This window comes from Ascidiella aspersa, chromosome 6 (genome assembly GCF_963924565.1).
Source record: "Ascidiella aspersa chromosome 6, kaAscAspe10.2, whole genome shotgun sequence".
Classification (NCBI taxonomy): Eukaryota; Metazoa; Chordata; class Ascidiacea; order Phlebobranchia; family Ascidiidae; genus Ascidiella; species Ascidiella aspersa.
Genome location: NC_139452.1, coordinates 1431832 through 1451544, shown reverse-complemented (window position 1 = coordinate 1451544; position 19713 = coordinate 1431832). Strand labels below are relative to the sequence as shown.

General features: G+C 33.5%; 1 protein-coding gene across 1 annotated transcript; it reads right to left on the bottom strand.

The window, feature by feature from the left end:
* Nucleotides 1-575: 575 nt before the first annotated feature.
* LOC146139099 (uncharacterized) lies at nucleotides 576-18748 on the bottom strand. The gene is made up of 15 exons (XM_083391638.1): nucleotides 18614-18748; nucleotides 18384-18472; nucleotides 18048-18121; nucleotides 17363-17501; nucleotides 14769-14942; nucleotides 13679-13789; nucleotides 12589-12699; nucleotides 11251-11406; nucleotides 7955-8146; nucleotides 7360-7499; nucleotides 6161-6331; nucleotides 5065-5193; nucleotides 3013-3052; nucleotides 2202-2342; nucleotides 576-1377 (listed from the first exon to the last, which is right to left on the bottom strand). Exons 1-15 carry the CDS (start codon nucleotides 18627-18629, stop codon nucleotides 1345-1347), a joined length of 1716 nt encoding a protein of 571 aa, XP_083247764.1. The 5' UTR covers nucleotides 18630-18748; the 3' UTR covers nucleotides 576-1344.
* Nucleotides 18749-19713: the final 965 nt, after the last annotated feature.

The window sequence follows — 19713 nt, the reverse complement described above, 5'->3', positions numbered from 1 at the left end:
GTAGAAAAATGTGAAGTTTTTGTAACACTGAGCATTATTAAAAATCAAAAAGTATGTTAATAAAAAGGTAAGGTATATTGAAAATAAAAAATCTTAGCCAATTGCATTTACCAGGTAATATTTTAAACAACATATTTTCACATAATGTCGACGAAATGAAAAATATTGTAGAATTTTCTTAGACAACAGCCTGTATAGGGCTGGTAAAAGTATAGTGGGATATTGCATCTAATACAAATACTAATAGGACTATTTGTGTATTTGCTAAGAATATTTTAAAAACGAGAAAGTTGAACACAAAAGTAAGTGATATTTAAACAGGCTTGTCAGAAAATCAGCAATAAAAAAAAAAGTTCCTAAAACTTGGTTATTCACCAACAGTACCCTATATAGTGTGACATGGTAAGAATTTCAGAGCCCGTGTAGAACTGTAGCATTTTAAACGTTTTTAATATCTCTCCATTCGTGTTTTGAATTTAAAAAGCAACCTACTTTTAGGGATTTAATATCCCTATCATGTCTAACTTAATTGGCCAGCCACTATGCTTTCCATCGTTTGTTTTGGAAAGTCCATCGTTTGTTTTGGTAAAATAGGCCCACCTATGACAACATTTTAGACAACTTAACATTGCAACATAAGCTGGTGAAATAAAAAATCTCCCGCTTTAAAATTGCGTATAGTTAACAGTTCAATTGTATCTATAAATTGTAGAAAGTTCTATTGGTCTTCTTGTCCTTTTTGTAACCAAATTAAGGCCACGCACTTAAGTTGCCTACTACTAAAGAGTTTTGAAACTAAATCGAGAACTAACCCTTATCACACAAGCTTCTCATATTTCAAAAACATTAGGAAAAAAAAAACTAGAAGAAAAGTAATACTGTATACTAAGAACAGGATAAAACATGAACTATGTTTTGTAAAGTTTATAAAAAATGATTCATGATTTTATTGTACATTTTAAATATCCATTTGATAAGTGTTTTGAGTGCACTAGAAGGAAATAAATCTGCAAAAAAATGCGTTGCAAAGAGCTATTTGCAAGTGTTAAAACCCTTTTCGTGAAAAAAACGGTCAGAAGACTTACTACTAACATTCTACAACGTGTTTTTCTGAAACGTAAACAGGGGACACACAATGTTGAGAGCCCATGGACACAACTTACCTAAGGCTACAATCCACTGGGCTAAAAGATATATCAGCATTTTTACCCGAAATTGAGGTGAACATGTGACGTGAATATACTGGTCTATAAACGGTAATAAGGATGTGCTTCGAATGAACACTTCTGGACAAGGCAAGCTACTTTGCTGGAATGTAAATATGCTGATGTAGGTCAGAATTCATCAACTCTTGAACGGGTCTTCAGGTTTCATAATCTGAAAAACGAAAATATTCTTAAGATTTCAAAGTTTAAAGAACACTAAAAAGTGGCTTCAGAATGGTAGAGCGACGTTCCCGGTATGGCCGAGGTCGTGAGGTCGAACCTTACCAAAGACTAGTTTTACAAACAGGATGCAGCAGGCAAGGGTGCTATGGACTCGCTTCCCTCTGAGCCATCATAGTTCAGTTGATAAAGCGATGACCAAGGTCGTAGGTTCGAATCTCCCCACAGATCAATTTTGCTAGTTCTTCCTTGTTTGTATTACAATCCTTATTAAGCCAACTGATTTCGGTAAAAAGCCTTTTCGAAGTCACCCAATTTAAGGCTGAAAAGCCCTCGCGTACCACTAATGAACAATGACATATGTAGGGTATTTTAGGGTGTTTTGAACTTTTGATGAACAGGTATAATCTTTCAAAAAAATAATTGTCTTTAAAAAACAGCCTACTTCTCTAAGTACATCAGAGAATCAGCAGTTCATGCTTAGTACCGACCCTAATAATTTCTTAGTGGTCACCATTGTGAAGCCAATATAAAAAAACTGGCAATATGTAACACAGGTTAGAAACCACTGATATAGAGCAGTAACGACTAAGTAACACCAAACATGATATAGACTAAGCAAACCAAGTAATGCTAACCAAGTAATGCTAACCAAGTAATGCCAAGTAATGCTAAATATTAAAAACTAGCCATGTGTACCACATATTAGGAAGCACTGGTATAAGCAACCAGGTAATCCTAACATCAAATCTACCACAGCACAAGTCCAACAAAACAGTCAATCAACAGTTCAACACCTTGCTCTAGTTTTCTCACCTTGTTTTCGTACTTAAGTTGGTTAACCCTGCTCTGCAGATGACACAAGAGCTTAAGGGTGCTGCTGCTGTTGCTTCCGTGGCCACTGTTACTTGCACCGCTAGAGTGACTCGAACTGTAGCTCGGCTTTGGAACGGATGCCTTTATAAAGAAAATTTCGTTTAAGAATAAAATATTTTCAATTTACTTTAAGATTAAAGAAATTTCGTTTATTTGCTTGGTTATCGTCCAATGATGGAAAATATTAAAAAATACTAAAAACAACTTGCATCTCCTTTCAGCCATAAACATAGTTCTCTTCTATAAACTGTTGCTACCAGGTATAGTAATATAAATAAAAAATAGCTCATCTGGTAACTGTAATTCTTTCAGGGTGAGTCAGGGCGACTTGCATAGGTTGCCGAAACGTTGGTTGAGAATTACAGTTACCAGAGGAGCTATTTTTTGATTTATATTACTCTTCCTGGTAGCAACAGTTTATAGAAGAGAACTGTGTTTATGGCTGATAGGAGATATAGGATTTTTTTATTTTATGTTAATATTTCCCACTATTAAATGATGACTGAACAAATGAACAAAATTTCTTTAATCTTAAAGTTACATTGGGAATTTTATCTGAAATATTTTATTCTCAAACGACGATCAATAGTTGAGAAAATATATTTATTATTTTTAGTTAAAAAGTTTCACAGATATCTTAGAAAAACAATAAGGTATAACTAGCCCAAATATGTGTTATTGACAGGCAAATGGACGCTATTACTTTAATCAAGTTACTTCGTTATTACAAAAAATAGAATCTGCTACTTACTGGCTGGTCGTATGGTGAAATCGAATCCTGAAACAGTTTTCTATAAAAAAATAAAAAATTTGCAAATTTATTCTGCTTCAAATAACTCTTAAAAAATGTTACGCACAAGGAATCAACAAATAAATTGGTACAGGGGTTCTTAAACTGGGATCTGTGAGCCCCTTGGGGTTAAGTGGATTAATTTTAGAGCAGTGGTTCCCAACTTTTTGTGGTCGCGACCTTCTTGCCAGTTTTTAAAAGCCTACGTGACCCCCCCTACCCCCTACCCCCCATTTCTTCTTCCATTGGTTAAAAATAAGGGTAAAGGAGACTCAAAAACACGACCGGTTCACTAAAGCAAATGTCGTTAACATAATTGTTGCACATTATTTTACTCCTTACACTGTTTATTTGTTCGTATAGTTTTGTTTCTTGTTAATTTTTCCTTCGACAAATAGTACACGGCGACCCCCGGTTGGGAACCATTGTTTTAGAGCAGTGGTTTTCAACCTGGGGGTCGCGACCCCCGGGTGGGTCGTTTGCCTTTTCTCTGGGGGTCGCGAAGACGACAATCAAAAATACAAATCACTATTGCTAGAATGCGAATTAATTTGCTTCAAAAATTAACTTGTAATGATAGTGAACGTTCGAACAGTGAGCTGCCAGGAAGAAAGATGCGAGATGGAATATTATTTTAACACTGTAGGCTTGCTATTGAGTTCCCGGTATCAATCATAGGTAGGTTACGGCAGTGCTTGTCAACCTTTTTTGGAACAGTACTCACTTAAGTTTACTGAAGAACTAAATCACAAGCAAAAAACTATTAACCGTTGTGACAAGAACCATATTTATTACATCACAATAACGATTATTACATCACATTAACGATTAAACTAAAGTTTAGTCAAATAGTGTTATCGAATAAAAATCTTAATGCGGCGATTAGAGGCTTAAACCGTAACTTTATGAGCTAGTACGTATACTTTTTTTCGGTAATCCGTATAGTTCAACCAAATTTACAACAATCGGTCGAGAAATGTGATCGTTTTACCAATTTAAATGTGACTCTAATTCACTTAGGTTCATTAATTCAAAATTGAGGGGTCGCGTAAGTTTCGAAAACTGGAAAAGGGGTCGCGACAAGAAAAAGGTTGGAAACCATTGTTTGTTTTAGAGGGTCCATGAAGGACTAATAGAAATATCTGTGAACCATTAGATAAATGGAATGAATATTTACATAAAGAGTTTAATTGAAAAATCGCCTTGGCGCCTTTTTCTATTTAGACGTTAGTTTTAAATTAAGCGAACCGAAAACGGCAGGTTTCTTAATATTACTTGTTTTATGGCGTCAGTTTATGACGTCATCTCTAAAAATTCCACGCGAAGCCAAAATAAATGTTTTGGAGGGATGACGTTGAAAAAAATGTTGAAAAACCCAACTTTTGTAGCTTAAGGTTAAAAAACTTTGAAAACTTTTTTTGTCGCGGCCCAAAGTACTCTTTCTATTGAAGGCCCACTACGTAAAACCACTACGAAACAGTGGCGGAAAAAAAAAGAAATGTTTTGGAGGGGCAACGTTAAAAAAATTGAAAATCTCAACATTTGTAGCTCGTTGTTAAAAAAAATTGTTTTGACTTCAAGATTAATTTATTTCACATGTATGGGAGCACTTTTAAAAACACAACCTAACCAAATAGAAAAACAAATTTGAAGCCGCTGTTCTAGCATAGTGGTACACTGCCTAAATAGCTTGTATTTAAAAGTAAGGAAACAGGCAGACGTGAAAAGTGTTGAAATGCTCAAACCCTCAGAAACAAGAAAAGTACAATTTAATCAAAAAAATCCTAATCAGCATTAAGCATTGGAGCATAATGGTCGTACGTTGTAGTAAGGCGTAATAAGAATATCAAAGCCCATATAGAAGTAGGTTTTAAACGTTTCGAAGAGTATTAGGCAAAAAATTTCAAATCTATAAAATCATGTCCGCGTTTTGTAATATGCACAAAATTATGTAAAACATAGAACGAAATGAGATTTATTCAAAACTAAGTTCGAAGCTTAATTGAGATCTACCTGTCCAGTTGCAGAATGTACTCCTCCCCAAACTTTTTTGCCAAATGTTGAGCTGTCATTTCTTTCCAATAATCGACTCCACTTCCAATTCGAGGTCGGACTTGGGGAGGCTCTTCCTGGGAGAGCATTCTGCAAAATAAAAAGCGGAAAAGTTTTATATAATATAAACTATTTAGATAGGAAGTAAAATTCGAACATAAAAAATTACATCAATAAAATAGCTAGGCTATCATGCTATGCATTTTCTGTAGGTTTTTAAATAATACCAAAGCAGCCATGACATATGGACAAATTGGTTTTAAAACTACCAAGTCAGATTACTGTGTTAATATTTAGATGGTGGCTCTTCCTGGGAATTAATTCTGGAAAAATAAACATGAATTTTTGGGGCTTTTATTTATTTATTTTCTTTTATACAAGATGTAAACAAATATATTTTTTCCGTTAAATGTGTAGAACATGGTTACAGTTATGGGCAATATAAAAGACTATTGTTCAAAGTAGAATCAAAGGGGGGATTGGTTTCAAATCTAAAATTAGAAATCCAGAATAATGAACCCTAGTAAATTTTTATTATTTAAACTTTGGGGGGATAATTATATTATACCCTATGATGCAATTATCCATTTATCAACAAAACGGCTGGCATATGTATATTTTAACAAGAAATAAGCCCCCCAAATGTTTAACATTCACAACCAACATAAGAAATAAACCAGCGGTTGCCAATTTGGGTTCGTGAAGCAGTTTTGGGAGATCCACAAATAAAAAGTTTTATTTCTAAGCCCAACTGAAAAAAGAAAATTGAATAGTGAAGCAGTCTCAATAAAACTTGCCATATATACTAGTTCTTTTATTTTATCCTTTTGCTTTATTCTTCTTGGGTCTTCATATTTTAATTTACTCAGGTATTCGTAGGGCAATAAAATTAAAACTTTGGGAACCACTCACATACACAAATAATCAATAGTAAGCTAAAAATAAAGAATAGCAGGGAAAGGTGCCTTCAATTTTACAAAAGTGTTTTTTCTTAGAGTTAAAACTGCTGAAGCTCCCCATAGAATAAAAAGTAAACAAGAACTTTATGAAAAGCCACCTTTCATTTCTAGTTTGAAGTGCAGGGACTTTGTTGGCAAGAAGTTCTTTCTGAGCGAGCTTTCGATTTCTTCGCTTTGCTTCGTTTAAATCATCAACGAGGTTAAGAGAGAGTTTAGAAACTTCATCAACCAACTCTTTTAATCCAGACACCGCTTCAACGCCAGTACAACTGTAAATGTGCCATAATTTAGCAAGATTTCCATAAAACACCACCAAACATTGAACTTTTAGTAAGGATGTCAAAGCCCATAAAGTAGGCAGCATTTTGGACGTTTTGATCGAATCTTAAGATAATGGCTGGAGGTTGTAGTTAGACATATAATGAACATAAAACCCATGCAGAAGAAAGTGGCATTTAATTGTTTCGATCTAATCTTTATTCATTTACAACATACAAAATCAGCTTTAAGCAAACATTTGCAAATCTAGGATATCAAGAAGGTTTTCAAAATATGATGTTGAAAATGAAAAAGAGTATTTTAAAATAATAAAAAAAATAAGGCTTTAATACGCTGTATGGGCTTTAATATTCATTATATGCTAACTAAACCTCCAGCCATTATCTTAAGATTTATTCGAAACATTTAAAACTGTTACCTACTTCTGTATGAGATATTCATAGTACAGTACGTGTAACTAAACCTCCAGCCATATTCTTAAGATTTATTCAAAACGTTCAAAACTGCTACCTACTTCTGCATGGGCTTTGATTATCCTTGTACGTCTAACTAAAACCTCCCATTATGCTAAGTCTAAATATTGCACTATATTTTACTAATAAAAGTTGGTCTACAAAAAATTTCAGAAGAAAAACAAAGTAACCTTTCTATTTGGATTACTTTTACCATGCTTTAAGTTATTTAGTTTATGAACAAACAAATTATATATAGTCTCGTTTAAAGTCACAGTATTACACAACTGACAAAAGTTTTTAATTGCATAAATTTCAAATTTTAAGTTGTTGCCCAAAAATAGTTTAAAATCGTCAATGTGGTTTTCAATAATATTAAAACATAAGCAAACAAATTATAAACAACTGATTTGGTTTTAACTAACAGCAAAATTAAAAAAACACAACAAACACTAGTTTTAGCACATAACTAGAGAAAAATAGAAACGGATGATAAAATAGTTGGGTAATTTCTACTATCCAAATTGCAATTAGAAGGCACATTTCCATTACAACACTTATCTTACCCTTTCTTTGGTAAATTTCCACTAGACGAACTTTTAGTGGCCAAACAGTTTTGTAGGTGGAGTAGTTTTTCGCATTCGTCCAAAACGCCAGAAACTACTTTTTGGTCTTTTTGTTGGTCCTTTACCATTTCCTCCCTTGCCTAAAAAATTAAAATAAATAAAAGCCTTTATTACAAGGAATCCATTCTGATAGCTTAATAATCGTGCATGAGAATTTTAAATAGCCAAAGACAACTTCAAAACGGATTATCGGCCTAATAATTAAGGATTCTTGTGGTAATGTTAATTTATTGTAAAGTATGTAAATCACTACACATAAAAAAAACCAAGCTTGCAATTGTTATTTTTACACCAAAAGGAAAACTTGAATTCATATAAATAAAAAAATAAAATAATTTCACCTTTTACCATATAAAATTTTTTTTTAAAAAAAAAAAAGGGTTATGTAGCAATTGTGCTGAAATTTGTTTTAGTATAAATATTTTTTAAACTTTACGCACAAATCTGATGCAAAAAAGTCACTCTCCAAGGCCGCCATCAATGTTTTCCATTAAAGAATCAAAACGTCCACTTAAAAGCTACAAAGATTACAAACCTTCACAAGCAGTTGGTTCATTTCTTGCTTGAGGTATTCGTTCTTGTTGATTATGCATTCATAATTGTCTTGTATCGCGTTCGAGTTTGTTATGAGAGCAGAATTCAACTTTTTCTGTGATTCCAGAGCTTCACTGAGCTGTGAAATCGACTGTCTCTGACTCTCCATTGATTTTAACACATCTTTCAGTTTCTAAATAAAAAATAAAAAATTGTGGCGATATTCGAACAGCTTACAAAAGGTAGGAATGTCTGATAAGAAATGGTTTATATTTGTAGAAATGCAGTAATGTTTTGACACAAAAAGTTAATTAAAAACAACTAGAACTGATTTAAGAGATAATTATATAAAAAATAAGCTAGATATGATTGTATCAGATCACAGACAATAGAAAGCAGGGGTTCTTAAACTTATTTTACCGCGGACCCCTAAAAAGTATTTTTGTTTCACGTTCACCAGTATAGGCAAGGAATTTTATAGATGACGTCATAAATTATTGACACAATACGAGTAGACTAAAAAATCTGCTGTTTCCGTTCCAAAACATGTAAAAGTCCAATCTACATTCAGTGCAAAAACACATCTTATTTACTTTATCAATTTTCTTTGAACAAATGCTTACTCTTCAAATATAAACTAACATTTCAATTAAGGCTTCATGGACCCCTATGGTAAGCAAGCAGCCTCAGGTTTTTGTACAAAACCCCAGATTCACAACTTAATATTTTGTTTGTCTGGATTTGTTAACATAACCCCCCCTCGAAACCCATTCTTATCGTTACTTAACTATTCCTATTGTTTCGAAACAATGCATTCTTCAAAAGACAGGCCATGCCATTTGTCAACAAGGAGCACAGTTGCTTTGTGAAGCGAACAACGCTGTGTGACAGTGCGCGTTAATTATGTCAAATAATTGCATTTCAAAGATATAATTAACTGTTTTATAGCTTAAGCTACAAATAGTGTTGAATAATGCTAGTTGTAAGCTAAAAATAGATAAAAACTAGACGGGGGTGCGGTTGTTGTATATTTTGTCAGGGGGTATATTTTCAGGTCTTGTGTTTATTTTTATTTTGTTTTAATTTTTTTTTTTTTTTTTTTTTTTTCAATTTTTTTTTTCATGTTCATTTTTAGGTTTTTATTTTTTATTTTTTATTTTATACTTTTTATTTTTTAATATTTTGTATTTTGTATTGTGTATTTTATATTATATATTTCATATTTTGTTTTTCATTTTCCTTAACTTGTTTCTGCAAGCAAAAACAGATATGGGCCGAAAACTTCCCCACTTTGCTGCGAAAGGGGTTCCAATATGGCGTAGTACTTGGGGAATGATCGAAACATATATTTGATAAATAGAATTTACATAGATAATGTGTATGGCCATTTTATTACATTTTGGCCAGCTTACGTGTTTGAAAAGCAAATATTATCATTCTCCTAAAGACTTAAAATGGTTTAACGCCTATGGTTTGCAATACTTATGCAAACTTTTACTCGGTAAATTTTTACCATGGCTTGGTCCGAGCAATCACTGTTAAAACAGACTTTAAATCTGTAGTTTCAAACAATATGAAAAACACTATTATGTGCTCAATACGCAAACTATTAAATCGAAAGTTTTGCTAGTTGTTTAGGCCTGATATTGGTATGTTGGTTGGAGCAACATGCACAACAGGTGCTAACAGAGAGGCGTACACTGCCTTAAGATTTCGCATTTAAATTTGCGGCGGTAAATACACCCTATTGACACTTGATTATTAGGCGAAGCTTTTCATTATAAATGTGTCGCCGATATTCTGCCTTGAACATCCCTACTCGAAATGCTTCCCTGCTTTAATTGTACGGTGGGTGAAACTTTATTCACGGCCTTACCTCTTTTTGTATTACCGCGACAATACGATGAAATACGATTTGAAGAATATTGGAAAAATCGTATTTGGAGAATATTTGCTATTTGCACCTGTATAGTATGTTACTCCAATCCAACACAATTTTAATATAAATCAAAAAACAGCTCCTCTGGTACGTGTAATTGTTAACCAACGTTTCGGCAACCTATACAAGCCGCCTTCGTCAGGGTGATTGACACTGAACGCTCGTACAATAAATGGAAAGCAAAAAAAGCAGAAATAAACGCGAGCAACAAAACGATAAGAAAATAATTAGCGACTGCCTCTAGGCCTTCAGCAGGTGCTTGTAGCATGCAGAAAGCACAGTTTTGACGTTCATGGTGTTACCCTTCTTATGAATATTCCACGATTCCAAAAATAATATTTTCCTGTAGTCTGATTCTCGTGCTATTATTGAACGTTAAACGTTGGTTAACAATTACACTTACCAGAGGAGCTGTGTTTTGATTTACATTACCATGCCTGGTAGCAACAGTTTATACACAATTTTAAGTTGTGTAGGCCTGGTGTTGATATGTTGGATTGGAGTTGCCACCAGATTTCGCATTTAAATTTGCGGCGGTAAAATAAGATGTTTCTTAAGACCATTAAGTAATTTTACTAAAGAGAAGCCTCTTTTTAAAATGCAAGTCGCATGGCCCAGTTTTGGACCTGTCACTTCGCACAATGAAAGTCTCACGCGCGGGACAATAAAGCGCAGCAGGCGGTGAGTCGCTTGGTCACTTCACAAGCTGGAAAAAGCAAGCGAATATGAACGAATTCTGTATGAAAGTTTATCTGCTGCTAGATGGCAGTCGTTATCTAGAAAGAGCTAAAACGCAATATTTCAGGTTTTTGCCCCCTAAGCAAAGGCCCCTGGGGGTGCAGCCTCATAAACTTCTACAAAGCACCTACATACCACTCTACGCCATGTCTGAAAATTTGAAGGTTCTACAATGTCTACTTTTTCTATAAAGCTTCGGACAAAAATCGGTCTGAAACATACCATAGGAAACCAAAAAAGAATAGCGGCAAAAACAAGATATGTCCCGAAAATAAATTTTCGGCCCATATAATAAGATTCAATCAAGTTAGTTGTTTTGCAAGAAGTGGTACACATGACACTGCAGAGCGTCGAAGTGGTACAAGATCTTAAAAATGTTGGAAAACCCTGCCCTAAAACTAGTTTATAGTATTTGTACTGCTTAAAAAACAACACACTTTAAGCCGTAAATGTTCTGTGATGGGAAAATGGATGGACTTAGTAAATGAGGCAATTAATCGACAGTATAACACGCTGAAAAACTATAAAAAACATTTACTCAATATTTAATCACAGAACACAAAAGCAATACAATATAATTCTGCACAAGTAGAGCTTAATATATATTTTAATTTGCTCACATTGCTGTTTTCTTCATTTTCCGAAGCTAGCTGTTGATTTTGAGTGTTTAACTCGGCTACTTGCTTTTTATGCCGCTTCTCAGTTTGGGAAAGAAGATGTTCAACTTCAGCCGTTTTCTGCTTCCATTTTTCAACCTCTGATAAAACTTTCTCCTCCTAAACAAAAAAACACAAAAAACTTAAAAAAAAACAATGTTTAAATTCATGTAAAAAAATGTCTCAAGATAATCATTTTTGTTCATCCTACAATAGTACTCCTAACTTTGAGTCATTACTAGAGATAGACCGATAATATCGGCCGATATTTGGCTTCTACCAATAACGCTATCTAGTACAAAATTATGATAAAAATTTTCCTGTACAACAACAAAAAAAAAAAATTTTTAATAAAAAAATTGAGTTTTATCATCACGCCAAGTTAATATGCAAAATAATAGCTTAATAATTAATAAAGGTATATAAATTAAAACGTTATTTGAATTTATTTTTAAATAACTCAAATTTTGAACATTTCTTAGGTATATATATAAAAAAAATTGGTATCGGCATCAGTCAAAAAAGTGATTCCGGTCAATCTCTAGAAGTCATTACCTCCAAAGTGATATCAAACAAGTTTAAGGCGGGTTTTTAAAATAGTTTGAGATGCCGTCTATGGCCTCTGCAAAGCCAAATGAAGCATAAACCAATTGCTTAATTTTATTAATGATACAGTGGATGCAAATTACGGGACATTCTAGTGTTTTAATTCTAATAATAAATAGCAGGTCATCCAATTATCAAAAAAAAGTTTTGTTAGAAGTCAATTTAGTTCATCTCAGGGCTAACAACAGTAAAAAGGTAAAAACAAAATCACAATTACAAAAATTTACTGTTTTGCACATATGAATGTAAATAGAGCAGAAAATATTCCAATTGAGAAGCCCAAAATACCCAATGTGAAATGACCAACATAAAATTAAACCAATGTGAAATGACCAACATAAAAATTAAACCAATGTGAAATGACCAACATAAAATGAAACCAATGTGAAATGACCAACATAAAAATTAAACCAATGTGAAATGACCAACATAAAATGAAACCAATGTGAAATGACCAACATAAAAATTAAACCAACGTGAAATGACTAAAAACATAAAAATTAAACCAATGTGAAATGACCAACATAAAAAACAAGCAAAATACGGCTTGTGTTTATTGTGAAAAGAAAGAATTGCCGGCAGTGTACATTTCAGTTGTAATATGATCCTAGGTGCTATTTATAAAGCACAGCAAGGGACAGGGAATAGATCTGCTTCGTCATCGAATGTTTTTAATCCATCAACATAAGGTCTCACCTTGTCGGATTTGTTTGACCGTAAGTCGTCTATGGTCCACTGAAGGTTAGCGATGAGATCATCTTTCTCTGCAAGCGTTTCGTCAAAAACACTCTGAGTGTGTTCCAATTTCTATGATGAACATTACAAATGTCAAAGCTCTTAATAAATATCAGCAATTTCGGGTAAAAATATGGTCAACTTTACTATCTTTTTTACATATAAAAAAGTTCAAAAAAAAAAAAAAAAAAACAAGGTGCTGTCTAGTTTGCAATAAAACATATTGCAAACAAAACAAAACTTAAAATATAAGAAAATATTTTAATTTGGGATATTGCTATTTATCTAGAAGAGACCATTTTTATTTTGAAACATATATGCAGCACACAACAGTGCATACCAAAAGCAAACAACATTTCTGTTAAAAAGCCCTCCCAAGTCACTAAATCAGTAAGAAATTTCTCATATCAATAAGACTATAGATCAGGGGTGTCCAACATGTGGCATGCACGCCAAATGTGGCACGTAACCTAACAAAAATGGCACGCAAGCCCCACAACAATACTAAACTTGTTATTTAGTCAATTGTTGAAAAACACTAAATTTATTATTCAGCCAATTGCCATTTTTTATTTACAATATAAAACAATCGCTGTAGTGGAAGCTAGCATTCACATAATTTTAATCAAAAGTCAGCTCACCGACGGACACTTGGATGCAGTAATGCACAATTTTACTACACAGCCTAAGGCCAATCTATCTTCTAAGTTTGGCTGAAAATAAACGTTTGCAAAGAAGCAGGTTTGTTCAATTAATAATGTTTTTCTTGATTGAATAAACAATTTTTTTTCATGTGTAGATAAACGTTTTTATGTTTTGTTAAAAGGGCTTTTAATATTAAAAGGAATTAGTCACAGAACTTTGGCACGGGAAGAAGTTGTAAGATGAAAAATTGGCATGTCGGCATGTTTGAGTTGCTATAGATGTTACATAAGGCCTATGTTGTGAAAACAAATAATGCCGGTAGTGTATCAATTTCGGTTGTAATCCAATCCAAAAATCTGCTTTGTTATCTTAACATTAACAAATTGATGTCAACATAAGGTCTCACCTTGTCGGGCTTGCTCGCTCGTAAGTCGTCTATGGTCCACTGAAGGTTAGCGATGACATCATCTTTTTCCGCAAGCATTACGTCAAAAACACACTGAGAGTGTTCCAATTTCTGTGAGAAAATTAATGTCGTAAAAGCTATGAACTATTCGGGTAAAAAAATGGTGGACTATACTATACTTTTCAAAAATGCTTATCATAAGATCTCTATGTGCATCTTGATGTTGGTTTTGTCACATTTTTTTTAACCTATTGATATTAAAAACCATTAAATATACAAGGAAACAACACTATTCTATACTGGGAACTGCTATTTGAACAATTCTATATTCAGTGGGGTATTTATTGTTAGATCAATTTGTCCTTGAGAATATAAAGGTTTTCAGGTGGCGTTTTTAAATACTAATATTTTAATAATTATGTTGTAAATATCACTACTGCACTGAAGATGGCAAAAGCACTTATAAATTCTGCACTTACAAGTAATAATATAGAGGCCTTATCAGATTTTTTTATTTTTGTATCAAATAAAGAGTAAAACATGTTTGAAGCCTAATTCATTTTAAAGGGCTTTATGTTTATGTCGTGATGAGTGTGTTTATAGTAAATAAATTTGTGTTTAAATGCAAGAAATATAAATGTTTACTATTGTTACTTCAAACCACGTTTATTTTACCATGTATTGTAACAAGATAAAAGGTGTTGCTTAAACATTGTGTAAATAAAATTAGAGTTGACCGATTATAGGCTGATATTTTTCTTCTACCGATATATTGGTATCTGTCAGTTTCGGCCGATATATATCACAAAAATATAATGAATTTTTTTCTGAGAATTCAACAAATTTCTTAATTTTTGGCATTTTTTTATTTTTAGCATCGTTCCGAGTAAATATGCAAAATAAGAGTATAATAAAGATGGGTAGATACGCTGAAATGTTATTCGATTTTCTTTTCAATTAAAGAAATTTTGACTATATTTCAAGTATATAAAAATCAGGTATCGATAAATAATATATTGTGCTTTAAAAAATATATACATGCGGACGATGTCTACAAAAACGCATCTAAATCAAATCCCCACACAAATACCTCTTCAAGTGAGTCAATTTGTTTCAGGTAAAGCTTCTTTTCTTGAAAAAGCATAGCTTTGGCTCCATCTAGTGCCCGTTCAAGCTCAACCCTTTCTTCAAGCGACGTTTTAGAAACCTCTCCTTTGCGAATGCGAGAAAGCAGCTGGTCTCGTTCCAAAGTTACTTTCTTTAACTGAAATAACAAAGTTGTTGTTTTTTAAATTTGTAAAATGACCATGTTCTGCTTACTTGTGTTCAAACCATTTAAAAATTTATAACAGTGGTTCTCAACCTTTTTAATGGAACGGACTAATTTATTTTTATGATAAGAGTTTGTGGACTTATAGGAATGATACAAAAGTTTTTTAGATAACATGAAATTTAAAAGCAATTTAATTTTGAACAAACTTGCAATTTTATTTTAGCTTTAAATGCATCAATCGCTGTTCTGTAACATGTGCTTGTTAGTTAGTTAGTTCAGGCAATAATAGAAGAAAAATTGCAAAGCTTATGCAATCGCTGACTTATCTAGAACCTTACACAGACTCAAATAAGTCGATGACTTAAGAGTGGAAAAGCACTAGAAAATTACATGAAAATAAAAGACCACAAAAAAAAAACAATGAATGACAAACATTTTTCTTTCAATAAGACATTGCACAAATGTTCACTGTTCAATAATAAACCAATAATAAAATGGATTTTTTCACCTTCATATGGATTTGTGATGTCCAGTGTGTCATATGGCATGCGTATTGCGTATCAAAGCACAGGCAGATTTAACAAGAAGATATTGACCCCAAACACAGAAGTTCTTATCAGCCTATAAGCTTGACCTACATCAGGGTTCGGCAACCTTTTTCTAGTCGGGGGCCAAAGCCAAAATTAAGATGACTTATGACAAGCATAAAATGTTTGATGTGTCAATAATAAATTTGAATTACCAATTGTTTTAATTCAAAATGGGTCTAATTAAAATAATAAGAAGGAGGTTAAATGCAATAAGAAGACACAAGATTGGCAAAACTTTGATGGTTTATAGTTTCATGGTTTGTATGGCGACTTTAGGGTGGAAATCCCCTCAAAATGCTGGAAGTTTCTCAAATTATTTTAGCGAACCTAAACAATAAAACCAGCGGTGTATCTTTATTATATTTTTTTCACATATATAAGTAAACTTGCACACTAATCGCGAGTGTAACTTTTCCTGCAATAATTTCAGGGCATCTAAAAATGCTTTGCACACCCACATTCGACGCCTATGTATATATATATATATATATATATAAATGCATATACATACTTAATGTAGCTAAACAAACTGACTTTGCCTTTTTAGACAAAATATGTAGGGTTGTTCCTAAGCTTTACACTGGCCAGCCGGGCGGGTGGCTATCAATCAGCACTCGCCCGGACGAAATACCAATCGCCAAATTTGTTGGTGCCGTCTGCAAATTTCCGTCCTAGCTAGGGATGTTCAAAGTAGAATATCGAATCCCATCTGGATTCGAATCCAATTCTGCCGTTTATTTCGGATAATTGGAACCGATATAATTTAATGTTTTAACGCGGATTGTTGCGCCTAATTGCACCTGTCGCTGCGGCGAAAATTGCAAATCCGCACCTGACAATACACGTTAGTAGTCGCTCACCCAATAACGCTTGATTGACACTTAATTATAAGACAAAGGTTATCACGAAACGCGAAGTAATTGGTCGCCCGAAAAAACGCTGACACTGCACTTAAGGGTAGATTTACAGCAAACACAATAAATGTGTCGCTGCAGAGACAGGCCTTAATCTAAACTTACCACACGCGTTTGTACAATTAGGCGCAATAATCGGCGGCAAATCATTAAATTATATCAGTTCCAATTACCCGAAATAAACGGCATAATTGGATTCAATCCCATCTGGGATTCGATATTCTACTTTGAACATCCCTATTGACCGCAGGTTGTTTTGTGCCACAAACAAAACGCGTCACGTTTCGCCTGAGCACTATAGTTACTAGCTAAACAGCAAATAATGAAAAAATAATTGAAAATTTACAAATAACCCGCCGATCGCTTGAAAGCTTTCGCGGCAATAAGAAAAAAATTCATTCGCAAAGTTAACAACCATATGCACCAGAGGTTCTGTGCAGCGCAACGCCCAATAGTGGGTCGATTTAATCTATCAAATTTTTTAAAACTGGACAAACTGTCTTTATTACGAGCTTTAAATGGGACTTTGTTTAACCTTGTGGAGTGTTCAATGTATTTGCGCCTTAGTGTTTAAGAAAATAACTGGCGCTAAGTAATATTTTGTTAGTACTGGTGTTTAGCACAAGTTGTCCTACAACAACTAATTGAATTTCTCGCCGAAGCCACTCGCCAGTCGGGCGAATTGGTATCAATCAGCACTCGCCCCGAGCGATTTTCACTCTCATTAGCGAGCGGGTGAGTGCTTAATCCCAACCCTGATATGTATTCCTTTAAAAAATGCTGAACCGGTCTTTCAGTCAGGTTTTTAAACTTACTGTTTACTTTGTAAGATCAGACATTAAATGCACTCTTAGAAATGCCTAGCTTTCAAGAATGATCAGCTTTTAGAAACGCTTAGCCACTTTACCTGTTGCTGCTTTCCGCAAGTGCAAATATCGTCGGCAGATTCTTCAAACCATTCTTCGACAGCATTTTGAGAAGCTGCATCAGATTGTGAAACTTCCTCTGTATAATAAGGGCTGGGATATTCGTGTTCTGCTTCATAGCTGCAAAACAATAACTCTGTTTCAAAAAATTAAACACAAAAATATACATATTTTATTAGCAATACCATATATATAACTAGGCATATTACACAAACAACAGTGTTAAAATCCTTTATTGTAGATAAAAATCCAACTTTAGTAGAAAGAGAGTGGCCCAAATAATAGATAAAAGATTCATTCTTTTATTAGCAAACGTTTCGGCAATTTCTTTTGCCATCATCAGTGCAGTAAGTGAGACTAAGATAAAAACGAGTCACTATATATACGCTCGGACGTTTTAGAACGTTATATAAACAGAAAAAGGAAGTCGCAAAGTAACGGAGATAAGAACTGCAACGGAAAAGTACATCCGTAAGGCGAAAGTAGGGCAAAGAAGTAGGGCAAAGGCAAAAGAAATTGCCGAAACGTTTGCTAATAAAAGAATGAATCTTTTATCTATTATTTGGGCCACTCTCTTTCTACTAAAGATAATCAACAGATCCGTGTTTAGTGTTCCTAAAAATCCAACTGTTTAAGTAATTTTTTTGAAAAATTATACTTAAGTACCATTTGGTTTCTTTGTTTAAAACATCTGGATTTCCTTTTTTCTCTGGCTTTTCGTAATCCGCATAACTGGATTGCTAAAAACATTGTTTTCATTTAATGGTAATAAAATTATGTATAAATTATAACTACAGAGATATCTAAATGGCTTTTTGCTAAATGTAGTGTTTAAACCATTAACTTTCTATTCAAAAAGTGATAATTTTCATCCAAATCTTGTTTCAAAATAAAATAGTTTTGAAGGCTGCTATAGTCCTAACATATAGGATTTTAAAAGCATACCAGTAACACTAAACCCAACGCCGCAACTAAACTAATACAATGATTAAATTGCAAAACCTTTGCAAGGATATTTCTTAAATGGTTGATGTCGTCAAAATAGGTTGAGCATCTTGCAGCAATTTGTTGCCTTTGAGAACCTTCTTTATCTAAAAAGAATTTTAACACTCTGTTTATATAAGTTTCTTAACTAGAATCAATAGTTTAGAAACAAAGAAGTATTATATACAATTCCAATTTATCAAGAAAGTAAATTTTTTAAGTCAAAAACTTAAAAACAAGATAAAAACCTGTGTAAGACTCCATTTTTACTGTGATAATTTCAATAGGTTTTCATCATGATTTGGTTTATTTCCCGAAAGTCATTAGTGAATGACTCACAATTAATCAGGTTACAAAGTTATCCAATTAAGTATACATTCTCCTAGATATACAAATCAAATAACTAAAGCAGTTAAATCAGTACTGTAAAAATTAAACACTAAAATTGTATTTTAACAATTATGGACGTTGGATATTATCCGATTGGTATGAGAGTATCGGTACTTGCCTGATGCAATTGTGGTATCAGTGTCAATCTGATAATTTCATTTCACCATTAATCAATTAAATCCAAATACCTTTAAAATGCTTAAACATCTCCCCCAAGTTCTATCTGGGATACGAGTATAGTATTTTAACCAGGACTGCCAGAGTTCAATTTTAGACTGAACTGAGTCGGTTTATGTCCGTGGAGTTAGACTCAGGTCAGGTCAAGTAAGACTACATATGACTACTCGAATCCAGAGTCTAATGTGCATAATTGCAGGTTCAAAATCGAAAAACCTGCAAACTGTTAATTGTAAAGCTTGAATGTTTGTCACACACATATAGTGGGGCTGAGTAATATGACATCCTTAAAAGTATGTTGCTTTATATCCACCCTTTGAGTTAATTTATTGGGTGAAACCAATCTGCATTCGGTGCACAACTCAATTTTTTTTTAAAATTTGTTTGCTAAATTAGTATATTGCACACTTTATTTGAAAAAAAAGTTTGCCGTAGGATTTTGTACCTTAACTTTGGCATTGGACACCCAAGATCTATAAAAAGTATGGCAAGTGCACCTTTGATTTTTTTTCAACAGACTAGACATGACCCCTAGAAAATGAATATGCACCCAGTTTTCGCATCTGTTACAGTGGCACGTGCACTTTTGACCTTGGTTGCACCCTGTCACCAGGGCTGCAGAGTCGGTTACAAATAACCCAAGTCCAACTCCGGCCAAAAAAATAAACCCGAGTCCGGCTAATACTCTACAGCCTGTATTGTACCAATTTACGTAACTAAAATAATGTGGATATTCAGCAATCCACTTATAGGGGTTTCGTATAATTCATTCACTCAAAAT